General features: G+C 37.3%; 1 protein-coding gene across 11 annotated transcripts in view; it reads left to right on the top strand.

Moving 5' to 3' along the window:
* ADCYAP1R1 (ADCYAP receptor type I) overlaps positions 1-21227 on the top strand; it is a 147221-nt gene extending 125994 nt beyond the window's left edge. For 5 of the 11 annotated variants that reach the window (XM_063324302.1, XM_063324303.1, XM_063324304.1 and 2 more), the window contains exons 14-18: positions 3238-3291; positions 6283-6366; positions 12211-12340; positions 12557-12598; positions 15993-21227. In XM_063324302.1, coding sequence (XP_063180372.1) covers positions 3238-3291; positions 6283-6366; positions 12211-12340; positions 12557-12598; positions 15993-16202 — 520 coding nt within the window. In that variant the 3' untranslated portion in view covers positions 16203-21227. The remainder of the gene's footprint in view (positions 1-3237; positions 3292-6282; positions 6367-12210; positions 12341-12556; positions 12599-15992) is intronic. The other 6 variants (XM_063324307.1, XM_063324308.1, XM_063324310.1 and 3 more) reach the window with 6 other exon arrangements.
* Positions 21228-21838: the final 611 nt, after the last annotated feature.

The following is a 21838-nucleotide window of genomic DNA, read 5'->3' as shown; positions in this document are numbered from 1 at the left end:
TCTTCCTGCCTTGGGGAGTGCAAGTACACACTTAAAGGCCACCAGGTTAAAATAGCTTAATATTGAATTAAATCTCAATTAAAGTGGTTTAAACAAATGTATACTACCACAAGACTGGACCAATCCAAAGTTGTGCATATGGTTCACGTCATAGTACCTCATTTGCTGTGCACCTGTGTCATTACTGAGAGATTTCCAAACTGTATATATTTCTTATATATTTCCAAACTCTTATTTATTTTCAGTGAAAACACTGGAGTTGTTCAGCTGATTAAATGTCTGCAAGCCCAGGCCTTTTCAGCAAAGGCAGCATTCTCTTTTTTCATTAAGGAGGGTTATAGGGATGGGTTGAAACTTGGATCGTCTGCAGGGATATCGTATAACATGTGAGGCAGGTGAGGCAAAACAATATAGCTGAAGCTTCAGAACTGCAAATTATATTAATTCAGTGTAGCTGTACTGATGCTGAGCTCTGCCAGCTGAAAGGACTAAGACCTGTCTATAATGCTTGAAAATCCACTTCTTGTAGCAAACTCTGACAATAAATACCCTGTGGGTTTTGCTCATTTGTTTATTTTAAGGACAATGAGCTAATCACATTCTTAGATATTTTGTGTCTGGATTTGGACATTTTCTTCATTTCAATACTCTTCATTTCAAACAGTAAACCTATATTCAAAACCATTTAAGAATCTCATTTGGGATGGTACATTTTTCTCACTAAACATGGTATTGTCTTCTACACTACAGTTATGTTACTGCACCTCCATCAGAATTATTCCATAATGCATGGCATTAGTCTGTACTCTGGAGTCACTGAAAATAATCTAGCTTGTTAAAACAGGATCTCCAGAGTTAATAGAGAGAAAGAATCAGGACATGTAACCTTGAAGCTACAGTTTATTTAAAGACTGTTTTTCATAGAAGTATTCTGCTCTCTACTACCAGCTTTCTTCTCCAGAGCGCTGCTGAATATTAAGCTTTATCTCTTCATTCTTTGATCTCTGATTGGCTTTCTCCATCCTTGTATGTCCACCCTATAGGAGTTAGCAAAGACAAGAATGAACTGTGTAAAGATGATTTTTGGCTCTCTTTGGACATTCTGATTTATCTTCAAGCCTCAGTTCTGCACAGAAGTCAGAATTATTGGATAAAAAGTTCCAGTTCACATTCATATTTGTTAAATATTCATTTTCAGCCTCAGCTGTAGTCTGCAAGCAGTAATCTGGCTTCAGCCTCTGGACAGGTCATAGTGGTTTCCTCACAGACATACTGTTTCTGTGTCAAATTGTTGTTGTAAATACCATGCTGGCTTTCAGTTACAGTAAATTAAGTCTAACTCTAGTGCAATTAAAGATACACTCATGTAAAGTGTATAGAGGACATTGAATGTTCTCTGTAATGCGGGAATTTTGAAATCTGTAGAAGATCCTTGCGATGTTTCCTACATACGTCCTAGTTTTTAGCTTGAAGTTCATTGACTTTGCAAGTATATAGACACAAAAAATGCAAATCTCCTTTATGTTCCCCCAAATCACTGAAAAGACAAGCAATTCACTCAGTTGTGTAAGACACACCTACTCAAAACAGTGAAGAGAAAAAAAGGTGAATTGTCCCGTATTAAACCAATGCAAGAGCCCTAAAAGGTAGAGACCAAAAAGTCCGATGAATGAAAACTACTACTGCACATTAAAGTCAACTGATTTTAACGCGTTTTGGATACGGACTGTAAAGGAGACTTTACACTTTCTCTTTTTTTTCCAACTTGTTTTCAGATTATTCCCAGGTGTCAGAAGATGATCCTGGAATACCTCAGAACTCTTACAGAGGTCTGAGGAAAGGTCTATCACTTTGGTGGTGTTAGCAGTAAAAAATAGAGCTATGTGTAACAAGACCAAGACTTTGGCAAAGGTGACTAGAGCAAGACTTTTGGACTTGTTTTCAATTGAAGAGTAGAGAAACAAAGTTGCCTCTTTTATTAAAAGCACCATAAAGGTTGTACTTGTAGCAACTTGTAGCATGGGATTTAATCCACCTCATTTAATGAAATAATCATGCCGGGCTCCTTCCACAGTCAGTAGAGATCTACCCAGTCAGCCCAGAGAACACAATCCTTGGTGCAACTTATTTCATTCGAAACAAGACGTTTAAAATGGGTCGCATAAATCTAACTTTATGGTCTGTTTCTCACCACTGACTGCTAAGCTAGCATGGGAGGACAAGGTAAAAGGCATATAGTTATATTGTTAACTTCAAAAATTAGATAAGGTGGAACTAAGTAACAACTTTGCTGAGAAATACCCATGCCTTTTTTGCGCCTGGATGAGAGGTGTGTATGAGTCTATTTGCACACAGTAGATCAGGGCCCATAGCCACTGCAGCGGGATGGAATTTTGTAGTTTGTTTTCTGCTCACAGAATGAGTTCAGTTTTCCAAACTGTTTATATCTGATCTGTAAGTCCAGGAGTTTTGTAAACGTAGTTGGTGTTTTGGCCGGGAAACAAGTCTAGCTTTGGGAAATCCTTAGCTACTGAGTAGCAAGGTTAAGAAGCCCTCCAACATAAAACAATATCAGCTGTAGGTAAGTAGGCATGTAGCATAAATAATAGATGCTATGGCTCCATTTTTCAATTTTTTTTTCTCTCTCTCCCATACAATCTTTCTATTTTCACTTTGGTTAACTTTTTACTGCATTTTCAGTACTTTATTTCATTGATTGGTTTCAGCATTCCTTTTCCTACTACTTTTATGGTTGACAATCCTATTTGTAGTGAGCTTACGTAGAATTATTTGAGCAGGGTGTACAATGATTCTTAATGAGGCACAGTTTTAATTTGTATGAATCAAATTCTGTCTTTATTGTGTGTCCCAAAGGATTGCCCTTCAGCATATTCAGAGACAACCCACAAACTCTGTCATTCCCTGTGTGCTATTAGTGACCTAAACCTAGAACCCTGATCTTTTTCATTATGGGTCTCCCTGGCCTTGGTAATAGAGTGTTATTTCATTCCCCTGAATCAGCATGCTCATTTTACTTCTCTTAAGCAACTCTGAGAAGCCTACAAAGTCTTTAGAATTGAATTGCAACTGCTTTTGCCTCAAATTTGTGTACTCTCTCATTTGCATTAACTTGCCAGATGTCGAGGTGTTCAGTCTGACAAGATGGTATTCAGCCACATCATACATCACTCATTTAATCCTGGGAATGTTTAACTTTTTTTTCCCCTTCCACCCTAGCACCCTCCCTCTTCCTCCCAGATGCAGCTGCAGTCCATGCACAGGACAATTGCGGTGAGACTCAGCTTGTTTGCCTTTAGCTGTCTAAAGTCTCGTTTTTAATCTAAGCAGTCTAGTCATCGTCTATGGTCAAACTGAGAGACCAGGGCACCTCCATAAGACAATGCATCCCGTATGTCTTAGATGCCTCTGTTGCTTAGGTCAGCTTAGCCTCTGGAAGTGCCCGTTTCTTTCCATGACTGAGTGAGTTAAAGGTGACAGTTCAGTTTAAATTTGTCTTAGGTCCATATAGTTAGATGTGACCAATTCCATTCTGTGTGTGCCTACAGAGATCTGAGGATCCTGCCCTAATTCATGGAGCGTTTTGGTATCCATAACCTCATTTATATTAATTTTCTTTTATTTGGCTATTTTTTCCTCCTTCCCATTTCTTTCTAGTTCCTGCCTCCTCAGTCTCTTCTTTCTTTCTTCCTTTCCTTCCACCTATGTTTCTAATTTAACAATAACTAACTAACTAACTATATACATATAAATAAATTTTAAATTGAAGAAAAAGGGGGGAGGGCAAAAAAGGAATGAAAACTTCTATCAATTCTGTACTCTTAAGGTTTTGGGTCATTTTACAATACTAACATCAGAGAAATGATTCTACTTAAATTAGACAGGATGGCAGAAAAAAGGATAACAGCACTAAAATATTAATATTTTTGTAAGAGTTTTCCATCACAAGCCTATGTGATGGAAGATGTCCCTTCATTGTTTGGGGAGTAGTAGTTAATTCTTAGATACTATTTTCAAAACGAAGTCTGTCCTTTTTGAGAATTCTAGCATATATCAAGTGTTGTCATGTCAGTTCTACTCACTAGAAAAACCTATAATGAAAAGCAATCCCTGCCAAATAAAAGCAACATAAGCTTTAAGTTGTTTTGTGTGTTTGTTTTGTTTTTTTATATATACATAAAGCATAAGCTTTTTTATGCAGCGTAAGCATAAGCTAAGTTTAAAGGAAACATGGGTGGGGATTTTTTTTGTCAAGATTACCACGGCAAAATTAAGCATGTCATTTAAGAACACAACCCACTACAAGGCCCCATGACTAGGAGTTTTCAAAGCGGTTATTGATTTTTAGATGTTTCATTTTCAGGTTATGTACCTTAAAATGCCTTCATAAACACTGCTTTTCAAGACTTGCTGAGACGCCCTCTGGTGGTAAAAATTTGTCTGATAAAATGTGTTTCAGATCAGGTGATCAAAAAATGAGTGAGACACTCAAAATCCATAGTCACTTCTGAAAGTCTCAGCCATAGTAAAAAGGACTTGTCTCTAAAACTTCCCTCCTTGTTTTTGATCAGTCTTAGCTGACAGTTAATGCACAACTCAGCCATGTGAAGAACAGAGGCAGTGCAAAATTTTATCACAGAAGTCATATTGTAAAAAGAACAGTTTTTTTCATATTTACTTCCTTAGCATCATCCAAGAAATTAGATTAATTTTGGAAGTTGAAACATGATTACTATTTCTATTTTCTGGATGTGCGCATGCCACAATACTGTGTTCTTTCTGGCTCTTACGCTATAATCTTTAATAACAACACAGAAGTCAGGTTTTGATTACCCAAAAGGAAACAAAACAAAACAAAAAAAGAACCCTGTAGTAAATGGAATTGGCTTAAAGGAGTTAACAGTAGAAATAAAATTAATCTGTTTTCAATTTATTTTATTTCACTGTTCAGTTTATAAACTACATCTTCCCTCTATGGCTAGGTTAACACAAGGCATAGACCATGCATATTAGCAGAGCAACCAAACCTGAGTTTGGTTTGTTTGAATAAAGTTAGATGTTTGCCTTGTAGGCAATTGCTTATTATCCTTTATGTCACTATATTATCTTTTATAGTCAACGGAGATTTAGTCAGAGTAGTCAGTGGTGTTTGGTGTACCATTCATCCCGTCCTAAAGTGGACATCTAAAATAGGTCACATATAGCCTGACCAATAAGTGCCTATTTCTCTCTTGTTTACTTTTTCTTTCTGACAATTCTCAAGGAACCAAATATGCCCAATTTACTTAGACATCTGTACTGTAAATATCTCACTTTCTCTGAGGTGAACCCCACCAAAACAACCATGTGTTGAAAACAAAACCAGACAAAAAATCTCCCCTCAAGTCAACAAGAAATTATTGTTTTCAATTCTCGTGTTTTTCAGCCTACCATAACAGATACAAAGGCTTTGTCCCTCAGATCCCCCAAAATGTCTTCCCACATTGTTTCAGATTATCCTTCTTGACAGCCAATTTGAATTAACCTCTCTCTAGCTAGTTGTAAATGTAAACATCCCATTCTCCGTAGCAGCTCTTTCTGGAATACAACATGTAGAGATTATGGTCCTGGTCCATAGTACATGTGTCTACTGTTTTTATGACCACACCTGTCTTTTAGAGTATGTGACAAAAAATAAGGAGTACTTCTGAATTACCAGTGAGATGTGCAGTTTCCATACTGAACTCCCCTCCCCATGCATCGAGGAAGCTGGGCGAAAAAGTGCTTTGGTGTCCTTTCTAGTACTCTTCACTAAAAAGACGGGATCTACACTACCTTGGGTACTTAGACATGAAAATGAAGAACATCTGATCCAATTTCATCTTAGATTAATCTCCATCCTACAAATTCATGTTACTATCTAATTGTTCTCCACAAGCGTGCAGTCAACTTTCATTTAATAAATTGTTCTGTTACCCTCTGTACAATACCAGACTGCAAAGGTCATGTGTACTTTGGATGCGTAACGCTGCCCGCCTGCCTCCAGGTTGTTCAATCCTTGGTTTGTCTGTGAATCAACACATCACCATTGCCAGCAACAGCCAGTGCATTTTAATTATTTTTTTGTTCATTTTTGCTTCAGTCAAGCAGATGGTTTGTGCTGTATTTTCATTCTGTCATGTCCGCTTTCCATCTTTGTGACGTGTCTCATGAAATGTGTTGAAAGTGACCTACCTTGGCCTGTTCACAATATGCTGAAAAAAATGCTAATCTTGTCATATTTAGCAGCTGCGTTCAGAAATGCTACTGTAAGCCTAAGAGGGCTAACCAGCACTCTTGCAAGATGTCAGAACTATCAACCATTACCCTGTAAGTGTACGCAATCCTGTGACGTTACTGTGTTTGTATGACGCATGTTGCAAGTAAATGAATGGATATTAGCAGAGGGGTAATAACCAGAGAGCAGGCATTCATTTAGTTCTTGTTGCATGTAGAATTTTTTGTTGTTCTGTGTTTTTGCCAATGCACCCCAATCAAGGATTTTAAGGTTATTTTTGTAAAAAAAATTGTAATTATGGATGATGCTATTTATCGTTTTGGGTAGTGTCTGTATAGAAACTATTAATAGTTACTTTTTATTATACAGCAAAGAGGTGAGCACTGGTCACACTGAGAGTAAATGTTTCACCTGTTTGATAGAACAACGGGGGCAGGGCAAGACTGAGTGAATAAGACTCTCACCCTGTGTAAAACGTCTTATGTCCATTGAACTGAGTGAAGTTGGTGTTAGTATATATCCGTGAGTGAGGAAAGGCTATGGTTAACCTAGTATCGAAATATTATGTGTCTAGTCAGAAGTCATTGTCAAAGATTTGCCTAACGAGAGTGAGGCATCTAGAAAAGTGAATAATGCCATTTAGTCTATAGACATGTGAATTAATCACTTTCTCACAGTGGAACTCTATGTTATCTGTACAAGAAGACCACAGGATCCATTTAGATGAGGCGTACCTTTCAGAAATCTATTATACATTATCTTTGCTGATGAACTTTGCCCTGAATTTTACAGAAGTCTTATGAGTGCAAATCAACACTCTCAGAGATGACCTGTGGCAGGTCATCCATTTTTCTGAAGAATACTTAGTAGTTACATTTGACAGTATTAAGGATAAAAGGTTGTTTTGTAACTTACAGCTGCATATTTTCTTATGCTTGTTAGCTAGAAAAAAATATTTAAAACATGAAAATGAATTTTCTCTGTGATTTCACATCTCCTCAGAGTATTTAAGAAATAGACCAATGAAGATGCTCAAAAGGTTCAGTCAGAGACTGGCATTGTGCAAAAGCAGATAAAAGAAATAGAGAACAGAAAAACAGTCAGCAAGTCCGTACTTAGACTGAGAGAAGCTTGAAGTCTAAGAACAGTTAGGTAAAACTAGGACCTACATTTGGGAGAAGATAGTTTGAAATACGACATTTACTACTTAATCTAAAACTGGATGCAGCATAGACTTCATGTCAGGCCTTTGCAGAGAAACAAATTTCACATTAAGTGCAGTGCTTCAGAAGGATGTCAGACTGACAACCCTCTAAGGTGAAATCCTCTACCTAGTCAACGGCAAGAAGAGTTCAGCCTAAACAGGAGCCTAAAAAAGCTCTGTACACTTCCAATAAACATAATTAAACCTTACTTTTTGTAAAATATTAAATTCTCAGTAAAATTCCACTGCTTTTCAGGGCCTCAGTCTGACGATGTCATTTATTCATGGGAAAATTAAAATGCTGTAATCAATTCTTGTATTTAGGTATTCAGGTCTTCGAAAGTGATCCTAGACTTTTGCAAAAGACATATATCTGTCAGGGAGATTACTGAGGTTCCTGAAAGTCGGATGTTAACTATGTTTAGCATCCTTTTGATAAAACAAATACTTTGGTTTATTAAACATGAGCTATGTTAAGCGTTTCATTACTAATGACAACCTGTATACTCATGGTTTGCTCTTTACCCTTCTATTTGAAATATTGTCATGATTATTTTTTCTACATATTCATGACTGAGTTGTGGCCAAAGAGGTGGGATTCCTCTAATCTGAAATTTACAAGGCAACAGTGCAGTAATTTGTATGATAAACTCAGTCCATATTCCCTTTGTACTCAATGGTGAGACTTAGGGTGTGATAAGGCCTTCCTTAGGGATAGATGATGCATCCTTGAGCGTAAATGCCTGTTCCTCTTTATTGACAATAAGAGGAATGCAGGTGTGGAATTAATTTAACTAAAAATAGATGTCATCATTGCAGTTATCTCATAACCTTAAGCTGTTCACTATATGCATCAACAGATGCATTCAGTACATACCTATGGGGTTTACAACAGGAGTCACCTCCTCTTTAAAAGGCATCTGTAGCAGGCAAGAACTGTGCCTTAAAAGTGCATTTTTCTCTGCATTGGCTTTAGAGATGTTCTGTTAGTTATTTCATTATAAATATCTACAGTATGTATGTCCAAACCTTCGTGAGATGAGCGTTGTTATACATGACTACCACAGACCTACCACTGTAAAAGTTTATATTTCATCAAATTAATTTCACTTAAGACTCAGCCTTTAAACAGAACAATTGTCTTAGTTTGCAGAAGCAGGCCTAAATAGCAAAACAACAACTACATAGTCTTCCTTCAAAGGCTATCGTTGAAGATCTTTTTCTTCTTTTGACAGTCTGCGATATTTTGCCTCAAAAAAGTCGGGTGGTGAGAACCTCTAAGACCAAGGCAGCAAACTCGTTGCCGAAGGAAAAGTTATTCCACATTTTGTCCTTACCTTAATAGCACACAGTGTTGTCTGTCAAATCTTGTGTAAGTTACAATGGTTTTCTTGAGCTACACGACTTTGCAATTAGTCCAACAAAAGTGCTACAGTCCCAGCAGAAATGACACAAGACGCATCTTCAGTGAATGGAGATATCTGGAATTGATGGGGGATTAAGCTCTAAGCTACGGTTTTCACCACTGCCTCAGAGACAGAAAAGAGATTGGCAACCACAAATTTCTTTATACAATTTATTCTGGAGCTTCAGGTCACTTGCTGTAGAAGACTTCTGTTTTCTGATGGTTTCCTTGATTCATTCCACATAGCATCATCCAGCTGAGCAGTTTAGCAGTCCTTGCAGTTGTATCTGCAGGTTCTGAGTCTAGAGACATATCTTGGTTACATCCCATTCACAGAAACTGGAAGGACCTATTCAGACCATTTAGAACCCATTGGGCCTTATTCCCTATTGCACAGTTGCTCAAAATATATATATTTTTTTCATCTGATATGCAGTTACTGTGTTTGTTTAGATCACAGCATTAATATTTCCGCTAGAAACCTGTTTTGAAATGAGGAATAGGAACACACTGTAAGACTCAGTAGAAATCACTGGAAATTCTACTCAACAATGCAATGTGATGTATATTTTCATTTCCAATTAATGCCCAGTTATGTCCTTTGTAATATCAATATACATTTCAGCAGTGTCCTTAGTAAGTGTGGATACGCAATTGAAAAATACAGACATGGTTCCTTCAGAGACTGGTCAAAGTTGAACAACTTTTCTACTTTCTATTCCTTTTGCTATAAAGATGTCTTTCCATAGTTCAATTGAGAAGTAAGGAAAAACAGAGGACACCATTGTCTGCGTCTTCGTACTAACATTTTATAGAAAGGCCACATTCATAGCCATGCTATTGGAGAAAATCTTATGTTTAAACTGTTTCTAAAGAAAATAGATGAAAAATAGAATGTCAGCCTCAACAAAAATTGAAATACAGCTCGCTTTTTTTTTTAAAAAAAAGTAACCTTAAGACATTCCTCTACCTGTTGGAATGTAAAGATCCTTTTTCTAGACCCTTTGGAGACGTTATCTCTTCTAAACAGCCAGTTTAGGCCCAACTGAGTGATTATTGTCCTCAAAACTTCTGGATCCGTTCCTCGGGTTTTCTGCTTGTCTGAAAGAGTGTGGACAGAAAAGAGGATGAATATCTTTGGCTGTTACACTCCTGAGATTTTTGCTGCATTCTTTAACATCTTCATTTCACCTTTGCACATAAACTTACATGTCTCACAGGTACTGCTTTAAGTCTTCTTTCTTCCTAATGCTCTTGAAAAAATGCAATTCATCATCATCCACACAGCCATTAGTATCTCTCAAGTTTTTCTTATTAAAAATCTTTTCCTCTTTATAGATCTTAATCATGTATAAATTTCAGTATGTTACTTCTTACATTTCATGTACTTTCTTACTGACTTTTATGACAATGTTGAAGACATTATCTCAGATAAGTTGGTGATGACATTATATTTCAAGATCCTACAAACTAATTGTATGATTAATCAGATATTAATGCCAGAAAACGGAAAATAGGAAAAGTCTTCCTCTGCATGTCCAAAATTAATCTATTACTGCAGTGAGAAAAAACATATTAATACAACATAATAGATAATTCTATTCTGACTTTTAAATCAAAATAACATTTATCCTTTTTTTTTTTTGTCACCATTAGTTCTGAATATAAAGGGTAACAGATTTGGAGACATGATACTACCTTCATTTGATTTTTTTTTAATTCCATGGGTAGTTTAAGATGCTTATGTTCTTTACTTCCTTTTTTGTTTATGGAGATAATATTATTTGACAACTTTCTCCACAATGTTTCTGTTCCTTTTCATTAGTCTGATTACATATCCATAGAGAAAAAGACCTAGAAAGGACCTTTCAAGGTCTTTTAGTCAATGACACTGGGTCACTCCTGTAATAGCTTACTTTTCCTAGAGATCACCAAAGTTGGAAACTCTGTGTGCTCTTCATCAACCTGCTCCAAGAGCGCTCCTCTCTTGTTAAAAAACTTTTGGTCAATGTCTAACTTTATAATTCACAAGAACTATGTTCTCTGGTTTGTGGGATTTTTCACCAAAACTTGAGATTTGGTGTGCATTGGACTAAAGAATCGTGTGTATTTAATACAGTCTCAAGGCAAGGGTTGTGATGTATTTATCACCATTAGTGCACAAAGTATGACTGGGGGATACCAGCAAGGAACTGATGTTCCGTTTCCAGTTTACTATTAGATATAACAGCATATGTTCACAGAGTTCTTGGAGATGTAGTAAGTCTTCACTTTCAGTAAGATAAACATATCTTTTTGTGGATATTGTTGAGCATGTATTAGCAAATTCAAACATCTCTGCAATATGCCATATAGATATAAGCAAAGTGAACATTTGAATTTGAGAATTAATGCAGCTCTTCCAAAAATCTTTATGGCCTTTTAGCTTCCTTTGTCCTCCATCTACATCCCTAACTTACTTGAAAGAAATTAATCATACTTTTTCCCCTTTGAAAATGTCCTGGATGTTACTGTAAGACACTTTGTTTATAATAAAGCACTTGCTTATTTTCAGATCAACATTTGCTTTCTTTTGGGTCTTTTTTGCTGATCAATCAGCAAATGACACTGACCAAAACTGATGCATAAGGCTGGACCCCTGCTTTCGGGTAATTTCATCCATACTCATTTAAGTGCTTACAAGTACACACATTCATTTCCGGTCCTTTTGTTTATACTTACTGAGTTATTTTGGATGCAATGGAAATTAGTTACACAATGGAATTACACTTAGGTTTCCAATAGTGTAAATGAGACCAAAATCAAGACCTTGAGGAAGAGTAATAGATATAAGAACATACAAGGGGGTTTAAGCTTTATTTGTATTGCTGTTTGGGTTTTTTCTGCTAGGCAGAAATAAATTGAAACACACACACACACCCAAAAATTATTTCAAACACTCCTCTGGGATTAAGTAATTGGGTGAGAGGTTTATTATTGTGTTATGGTAGCAGTCTGAATCCCTTAGCAAGATTACCCTCCTCATGTTTGGCACAGTAGAAAAAATCCCTGCTTATAATAATGCAAATTAAAATAACAGTACAGAGAATTAAGCATTACTAATGTGCTATTATTGTAGCAGTGTGAAGAAGTGGGAGCAAACTACAGTACATGTGAAATCACTGTTTGGGAGCAAATGGGAATGTTGTATATTTGTTTGTATAATTATAAAGTGTATGTATTTCCCAAAGGCAGGCAACAAAATATTTTCTGCGTTTTCTTCTTTAATTAAAGCACAAGTTGTTTATTACAAGGCTGCATTAAAGCTCTTTCACTCTATTATAACAGGAGACTGGCTCGCTCTACGCTACTGCTTATCCCCTTGTTTGGAATTCACTACACGGTGTTTGCTTTTTCTCCTGAAAATGTCAGTAAGCGGGAGAGACTAGTGTTTGAATTGGGACTGGGATCTTTCCAGGTGATTATACAGTGAATTCTGCTTTTGTTAAAAAGAAATCTCTATTCATTATAACCACTTTGCATGCACAGTTCTCAGACTGTGTGTTAATTCATTTATGTATATGTTTTGTATACTAGGATTTTGGTTTTGTTTGTTTGTTTTAATTCCAGCTATTTTCTAGCATTTACTGAAAGACTTGAATTACATGACTTTTTTTCTCTTCCATTTGCCTAGGGTTTTGTTGTTGCTGTTCTCTATTGTTTCTTGAATGGGGAGGTAAGACTTTTAATATTTAACCTCCCCCACCCACCATGCCCATCCCATTTCCTTGTAGGAGTAACTGCTATTCTAATCCTTCACTGTAACTCATCATCTCCCATACTCGCTAATACCTTAGGATGAATCTCACAATGTCTCAGCAAAAGAAAGAGGATGTGTGATGTCTTTATTAAACTATAACATTGGCCTTGCCAGAGATGATGGCTCAGATTAATTCTCCCTAACAGGGGTAGCGACTTTATTGGGCTCTTTGTTTATGTCATCCCAGGTGCAGAACTTTGCACTTGCCTTTGTTGCACTTCATGCAGTATTTGCTAGCCCACTCTTACAGCCTGTTCAGTTCTGTCTGTAAGGTGGTTCTCCCTCCTGACATGTTCACCTCACCACCCAGATTGGTGTCATCAGCAAACTTTGTGAGGGTACTTTCAATCCCATCATCCAGATCATTTATGAAAATGTTGAACAGTGTGGGGCCCGGTATCAATACCTGGAGGACCCCACTAGTGATAGGCATCCAGCCTGAGTAAAAAACATTGTTCACTAACCCTCTGAGTGTGGCCTCAGTTAGGCAATTTCCTACGCATCTTGAAGACCACCTACCCAATCTATACCTTTCCAGTTTGCCTAAGAGGCAGATGTAGGAAACAGTGTGAAATGCTTTGCTGAAATCCATTTAAACAATATCCACTGCTCTCCCCATGTCGACCGATAATGTTATTTTGTTGTAGAGGATGGCTTGATTTGCCTTTGGTAAATCCTTGATGGCTTTTCCCAGTCACCTGCTTCATTTGGTTTCTGATAGTTTCTAGGAGGTCTCATTCCATTATTTTCCCAAGGACTGAAGACTAGTGGCCCTACGGTTTCCTGGGTACTGAACAGAATAGAATAGAATAGAATAGAATAGAATAGAATAGAATAGAATAGAACAGAACAGAACAGAACAGAACAGAACAGAATAATAAAATCTACCCATCTTGTAGATGGGTATGACATTTGCCCTCTTCTAGTCATCAAGGATATCCCCTCGTCTCCACAAATAGTATAGACAGTGGCCTTGAAAAAATGTCAGACACTTCTCTGGTGGCTTGGGGTGGTTTCCATCTGGTCCCATAGATTTATGTGGGTTGAGCCCCTGCAAGAGGCTGTAGACCAGACCTTCCTCCATTACTGAGGAGTTGGCACATATGTTGTAACTACTCGATCCTTTGACCTGGGGTCCAGCTGTAAAGACTAAAGCAAAGAAGGTATTAAGAACCTCTACCTTGTCAGCATTATTAGTGATCAGTTTCCCTGTTTAGCGGGGAAAGTGCTGTTTAGCAATTGGCCTGTGTCTTCCCTATGCTTCTGCTTACTACTCAAATACCTGAAGAACCCTTTCTCCTTGTTCCTGATTTTTTTTGCCATTTTCAGTTCTACCTCGTCCTTAGCCTTCCTGACTGCATCTCTGAATGCCCTAGCAATTCTTGCAGTCCTTGATGGGTATTTGGCTGCCTTTCCTTATCCAGTATGCTGCTTTTTTTTTTTTTTTTCTTTTAAGCAAAAGCTCATTGTTAAGACAGCTGGTCTCTTGTTCTGCCTTCTTCCTTTCGCTTTCTAGGGGATGGACTGTTCTTGTGCTTCAGGAGGCTGTTCCTGGGCATTCTTCCCAGAAGAACTCACAAGCTTTTTTGCTTTTTTGCTTTTTTGCTCTCCGTGGATGTTTCCCACAGAATCTACATTTCATCCATTCTCTCCTCCTCTGATATACATCTGTTGTGCAGTCCAAAAGGAGAAGACTTCTCCAAAAATCACCTTCTTTTCTTCTTTTCAAGGAGGCTCAGACCATTTATTTCTATCATCTTTAACGCAGTAGCTGTTCTATGCTTGTTCACATACAGCATGCAATAGCTGGTCTAGTACAAAAGGTCTCTAACTCCTTGATTCAAGTGATTCCTTCTCAGATAACCATAACAATCTCTTAAAGTTCATGAAACAATCTTATAGGTCACCTTTGCTTAAGAGCTTATAGGGAAACTTTAAAGGATTATTCATAGCTCAGTCCCATGTAGTTTGTGATACAGATCCAGAAGGTGAATTCTGGATCATGCCTTGCTGGAATTAGTGGCTACATTCGTATTTCACCAGCTGGCATTACTGGACTTCCACCTCTCCCACCTACAACTGTTGTTTCATCTATTATCTTCCATGAGTGCTAAAAGAATAACCAGAAGGTCGTGTCTAAAACTAATCTGGAGATACACACCTTCCAAGGTAACGTGCAGGGTGTGTCAGACTTCCTGTACCCCCTTGGAGAGAGGGAAGGGGTGGTTATTACCCAAATTAACACAAACAGATTAATTAAAGCCATTTTACCCTCTCAAGGCACTAAAGAATGTCTTATGCCTCAGGTAAACTACTTAGGGTAAGAAAGGGTTCACCTTTGGTATATTACATTGTTACAGATGCGAACACTATTTTCTTACAGATGTAATATACCTCCATACTCTACCTAATCTATATCTATCCTTATTTTAACCAAAAATAGTGGTTACTATTGGAGAACGGAAAAGTATATTGGGAAAATATCTCTACAGATTTCCTTGTTGTTATGCTATTTCATTCAGAAATAAGCTACAGGCTGCTGTCGGGAATGAGTAATAGACCAAGTAAATGTTTGTCTGAGCTAGTATGATCTTTCTTATTTTAAATCCTTACTGTCTTATGTACACACATGTGCATACAACTAGCAAGATTGCTAAGAAATCAGTGATGAATGAAAAGTAGAAAAGCTATAGAATTATTTGCTTATTTTCTAATTGGACTTCTGACCATGGATTGTTTTACCGTTGCTGATTTACTGTGGTTATCCATGAAAAAATCTCAAGGGAATGGAGGGTGTCATACATATATATTAATCCAAGAGCTGTCATCTGCTTTGAGATCATCTGAAAGAAAGAGGCAAAATTTTCAGTAGACATGCATCCATTAATGGCAGGTAAGAGACAAGCTGCTGTTGTGGACAGGCTATTTCATTACGGTCTGGTAGCTTTTAGTGGCAGTTTTCTTCGTCTCATTGTTACGTATTTGGTACTGCCCAATGATGAAAATGGGTTATGTTTCCAAGAAGCTAACTAAAGAACCGTGTTGGAGTTAATGTTGAACAGGTCTTCTATGCGCCTCTGGGCTGATCATAAATTATCTGAAGTCAGAGACACAGAACCCTGGCTGTTGCTCCCACTACATGCCTGGACCTCTTTCAGACATGAAGAAGTCACTTCAGATTGTGTTTATGTGAGGAGTTTGATCATATTCTTTAAAAAATTTCTGTCAAATTGTGGGGTCTTTTTCTAAACTTGATAATTTGTCAGCATGTCCTCGAGCGGCTAAGTACATAAAAAATGACCTTTTGAAGTTTCTCCCTAAAGGTGCAATCAGAAATAAAGAGAAAATGGAGGAGCTGGAAAGTCAACCGGTATTTTGCTGTGGATTTCAAACATCGTCATCCTTCTCTAGCGAGCAGCGGAGTGAACGGGGGGACACAACTCTCCATTCTGAGCAAGAGCAGCTCTCAGATTCGGATGTCCAGCATAAATGCGGAGAACCTAGCGACATGAGCAGCTAAGGAAAACAAATCAATCAACAACCAAACCAAAAACCATCCCATTAAAAAGAAAAATAAATCATAATTTTGGTGGTGGTGTAGGTCCCTTTCCCTTTCCCTTTCCCTTTCCCTTTCCCTTTCCCTTTCCCTTTCCCTTTCCCTTTCCCTTTCCCTTTCCCTTTCCCTTTCCCTTTCCCTTTCCCTTTCCCTTTCCTTTCCTTTCCTTTCCTTTCCTTTCCTTTCCTTTCCTTTCCTTTCCTTTCCTTTCCTTTCAATTTGTAGAGATGAAAAAGCAAAGGAAATGTGTATATATGTCTTTTTAACAATCACTGTAAATACCCAAATGTACTCAAGGCCATTAATGGAAAACTGTTTAAAAAATAAGCAACAGGCCAAGCCAACACACACAATGATTTACATTTCAGAGCATCTGCAAGTAATCTGTTGTCAGTCAAAAGTAATAAGTGATTGCTGTGCAGTTGTGATCTTTGGTTGCCAAACTGATACTAATCTGTGAATGGACATGTTCATTGTTATTTTTCAAATTGGTTTTCATTTTGGTTTGTATTTGCCTTTTTTTTTTTTTCCTAGTCAAACATCTTAGCCTGTCCCTGTCTTTTGGCATGTGAATTTCTGCAGTGTTTCTCTTTTGAGTCTTGAGATGGATCTAATATGCTTGGGTTAATCAAACCAGCCGGTTCAGGAAGAACTCCATAAAACTAAGTTCATGGCTGAATTTAGTCAGATGTACCCAGTGGACTTACAGAAACTGCTGTGCCAACGTGAAGCTGCATAACTACCATCAGTCAGTGGGGGGACTCCAGGCAAAAGAGACAGGATTGGCTGTTTTTTTCTGTACACAGGGACACTTCTGGGAATGCTTTATGTTCTAGCTAAGCTGTGAATTTTCTAAAAGGGACATACAGTTGAGATATATCTATATTTTTGGCATTGACTCATTGATTGGTAGACTGATTGATTGGATTCTTTGAATAATAAAAATAACTGTCCCCTCCCTCCCACCTTAAGAGCAAAAGTCAATTCCAGGATGGCCTTTCCCTCCAGACAACCTTGAACCCTCTGCATCCATGTCCAAACATGGCATGGTTCTGGGTAGTGCTGTTACACAGAGTGTGGTGCCTTTGCAACCCGGCTGACTTCTGTGTGTTGACTCTTCCCTGCCAGAGCAAGAGCCACAAGAGGGATCTGGCATGATCATCTGGGAAGGTAAAAGTCATCTGCATTTGGTGAGCAACTAAACTGAACAATAGAATGGTACAGAAGGAAAAGATAAAGACTTTGGATGACTCCCCACACCTGGCAGTTTTATCTCTCTTTGGATATTCTGTTTGTTTAACCACCAATGGTCTTACTCCTTTTCTTTGAGAAGAACAAAATGTTCTTTCAACCTTTGCCTTGTAGTTGAAGTCACGACTGGTACATATCTACTTCAATTAAATGTTGATAATGTCAATTCTTGAAAGTCTTTATACAATGCATAAAGGCTATGAGGACCATCCTAGCTCTCGCTTCATTTTGGATTTATGAACTTATATATATATATATAAAAAAAATATATATATATATGTGTGTGTGTATGTGTATGCATATATTAAAAAATGAAAATGACGTTTTAAATGTGAAATTTTGAACTTAAACTAATAGTAACCAGGAAATTCAAAATTCAGGTTTGTTCCCTGGTGTTAGTTGACATGATCATGAACTAAAAAACCATAAAATTAAAGACTCAGAATTTTAGTGTCAGCAGAGTGTGAGCTTTTAATTTCTCTGGTTTTTGTTAGTTTAGGTAAAAAAAAAAAGTTTTAATGTCATTTTAAGCATAGGTTTTTTAAAAATAATGCTATTTTCCTTATTTTTAAAAGGAGAAAAAAAGGTCTCAGAAAGTTGTGTCAGAGATATTAATTATGATACTTAACACTTATATAGTGCTTTATGGGACATAATCTGCTCTCAGTTGTAGCACTGTAAATGAATGTAAAAATAATTTGAAGCAGACAGAAATGTTGAGGTTGACTTCATATTTGCAGAGGACCATGCTCTTATGAAAAGCTTATACCCCTTTCAGGTGAAATCTACTCTCGCACTGAGGACCAGCAAAAAGTTTTAAATTACTTTCACTGTACTCCAGTATTTTAAGTGCAAGTCAAAGCATCCAGACACCTTTTTTTTTTTTCAAGTCTTCGGCACTGATTTGCTGCTCTGAGAGCAGAATTAGTCCCCCTATACCAGACTCTCTGCAAAAGTCACTGAAGTATTTTTAACTGATAGATTGGAGCTTCCTTTCTCATTAGATGCTGCTAAAGCTATTTTATAAAGTTTCCTGAGAAGCCATGTACTTCACAGTCCAGAAAGACATGGGAGATGGGGAAAGCCAGATCTATCAGGTAAATGCAGATTTAGACATTTTTTAAATAAGACTATCTAATGTTAGCTGAACAGAAAACTTTTAGGTTTGTATTTTCACAAGGTATTACATTGACAATACTGTAAGTATATTATTTAAAAAAAATCGAACAGTATATTTTGCATGAATGGCTGGTAGCCAATTTTCAAGCACTAATAAATCAGAACTTCTGAGAAAAAGGCGTTGAATAACTGCTTCTAGTTGGAGAATTTTTGCCATGTTTCAGTCCAGACCAAGAAAGTGTTTAGATATTTTTTTAATTCTTTTCTTTTTTGGTGTTGTTTTTGAGGTTACTTTTGAATTCTGTTGTTTTCCTGGCTGTCCTACAGTGCTCTGCAATGTGAGTTGGTGGATCTCAGTCCAGTGCCTCGTGGGCAAGTGTCCACATCACCAAAACCACCCTCCAGTCGTGCATACCGGAGCCCAGGTCCTCAGCTAAATTAAAATCAGTACAGAAAACTGTTGTTGTCGTTAGAACAAAGCCATTTCACTTTGGCTTGGGATTTGGCCTCAGCACATTACTATTACTATTATTTTTCGGCAATCTCAGCAAGAGAGGCCAAGGACTGAAAACTTGGACTTGCCCCTTAAATTCCTAGAGCCAATGCTCAACAGCAAGACAAGTTGGAGGGCAGTGGAGGGGAAATTTCTGCAGTTGCAGTCCCTGTGTTTCTTGTTCAGTGGATAAATTGAAGTTTTTGGTACCTTTCACCAGCACTGAATTTCCTAGAGGAGATGGTATGTCTTGAAATATTTAATATATGATATATTATACAGGCAACCCCCTTCTATTATGATTCTTTTATTGGCGGTGTTGAGGCACTTCCAAATGTGGCTTTCCTAAGTCTCTCAAACTTCCTCAGTGTTACTGGAAAGATCATACTTCAGGTGTATATAGTTATCTAAATCAGACTCTGATGCCATCGCACAAATTAACTCTCAAAAAATCTTTATGTTGAATGTAAACTGAAGATGCTGGACATTCATGGCCACCATTCACAGTGGCTGTCATTTCTATTTGTTTCAGGATGGAAGAAACCAACAGGTGGTTTGCTTCTAAGTGTGTGTAAATATCAATTGAGTGTAACAGTGCTTTGTTTGATTTTTCACTGTGAAATATATTTTGGAGCTAGAAAGGCTATGTTATTAAAACCAATACATAATTAAAAGAAAAACAAGCGTGCAGTGCTCTTTGAGCCATTTTTTCTACCATGTCCATTATGTATTTCTTGTCAAATTTTCTTACTTTGCTTTTGTAAATGTACAAAAAGTTTCTGCATTGCAGCTTTTGTGACTATTTACTGTATCTAAGCACTGTTTGATTATTGACTTTTTGTTGTGGAGTGCTGGTACTACAGGACAATTAACATCCCAAAATGAAAATGACAACCTCTATTTCAAAAGACAAGGCTTGTTTCATTGCTGCATGGTGACCTCACCTTCTTTTACCTTCATCTACATGTAGTATATTTGGAACTCAGAGCCCAGGTAATGAAACTTAAATATCTAGTTGTGGGAGGTTTTATTTATAGAGGAAAAACACCCAAGTTCCTCTGCTGCATTTAAGTATTTGTATTTGAAAAGCAGATGTTAAAATAAGGTGGTGGGAGAAGGGAGAGGGTTGAAAGCAGGTGAGTCCAGAGTGAAATGCAAAAAAGGTGCAGTTTGGAAGTTAAATTCAGACACTTTAATTGATGTCTAGCTCCCCATTTTCACCATCTGTCCATCATTGCAACTAAAGAACTGTGTCTTGCAACTACAAGGCTAAATAACGACTAGAAGTGGGCAGGAACTAACTGTATTAATAACTTGAGATTCCTTTTGCAAAGATGACTCTGCCTATACTCTCTCCATCACCAATGGCATGGGTGAGAGACCTTCCAGAACGGAATGCAAAGCAGTTCAGAGAATCTTAAAATCAACAGTCCAGGTTGGAAGGGACCTTGAAAAACCATCTGGTCCAACATTTTATGAGAAAGGGAGCCAAGATGAGATTATGTAGTACCCTGCTTAACTGCATCTTGAAAACCTCCGGTGATATGGACTTTAGCATGTCCCTGGGGAGGTTGTTCTAGTGAATGATTGTTCTCACTGTAAAAAATCTCTTTCTTGTATTGAGATGAAACCTCTCCTCGTGCAACTTGTACCTGTTCCCCCTGTCTTTTCCATGTGGGTCCTTGTGAAGAAACAGCCTCCATCCTCTTTGTAACCACCCTTTAAGTACTCGAATACAGTGATGAGGTTCCCCCTGAGTCTTCTCTTTTCTAGGTAGAAAAGACCTAACTCCTTCAGTCTTTCCTTATTGAGTGGGTTGTCTATCCCTTTGATCCATCTTCATGGCCTTCCTTTTGACCCTCTCCAGTCTGGACACATCTTTCTTGAATTGTTGGTACCAGAACTGGACACAATACAGTGTTTGTTAGACTCCTGCTCAAATCCTGACCTGGGTGAATCTGATTCTTTTCAGCAGTGATAGAAGGATTAGGTGCCATGACTTGCCTTGTCCATGTCATTTCGTAAAATTGTGGCTTGTCATAATATTGTCATATCAATGATGGATGAAATTCTGCTTCTGCATAGCATGATAGCTTCTGTGCTTGCATATGAAGGGCTATGCAGGACTTCTGATTAGTTCAAAGATTCTTTTTCTTTTTTCTTTTCTTTTCTTTTCTTTTCTTTTCTTTTCTTTTCTTTTCTTTTCTTTTCTTTTCTTTTCTTTTCTTTTCTTTTCTTTTCTTTTCTTTTCTTTTCTTTTCTTTTCTTTTCTTTTCTTCTTTTCTTTTCTTTTCTTTTCTTTTCTTTTCTTTTCTTTTCTTTTCTTTTCTTTTCTTTTCTTTTCTTTTCTTTTCTTTTCTTTTCTTTTCTTTTCTTTTCTTTTCTTTTCTTTTCTTTTCTTTTCTTTTCTTTTCTTTTCTTTTCTTTTCTTTTCTTTTCTTTTCTTTTCTTTTCTTTTTCCATAAACCCCATGGAGCAAAGAAATCAATAACTAAAAATACACAAAGACAAAATGTTCAAGAATAAAAAATATTTAGCAGAGTTAGAGCTGTTGGTTTCTGATCCTCAGGTTCCAGAGCAGCATAGTGCCATAAGGATGCTTAATCTGAAGGAAACTCTGTAATTCTGTAATTAGCATTATTTTCACAGCATATTACTCCCACTCCTAAACTGATCAATTCCCCTTTTAAAATTCAGTAGGCTTTTACTTTTTTGCACTTTCACTTCCCACTGGAAA

The sequence above is a fragment of the Chroicocephalus ridibundus genome, chromosome 2, assembly GCF_963924245.1.
Source record: "Chroicocephalus ridibundus chromosome 2, bChrRid1.1, whole genome shotgun sequence".
Taxonomy (NCBI): domain Eukaryota; kingdom Metazoa; phylum Chordata; class Aves; order Charadriiformes; family Laridae; genus Chroicocephalus; species Chroicocephalus ridibundus.
The sequence above is the reverse complement of the archived record's forward strand: the minus strand, read 5'-3'. Positions and strand labels throughout refer to the sequence as shown.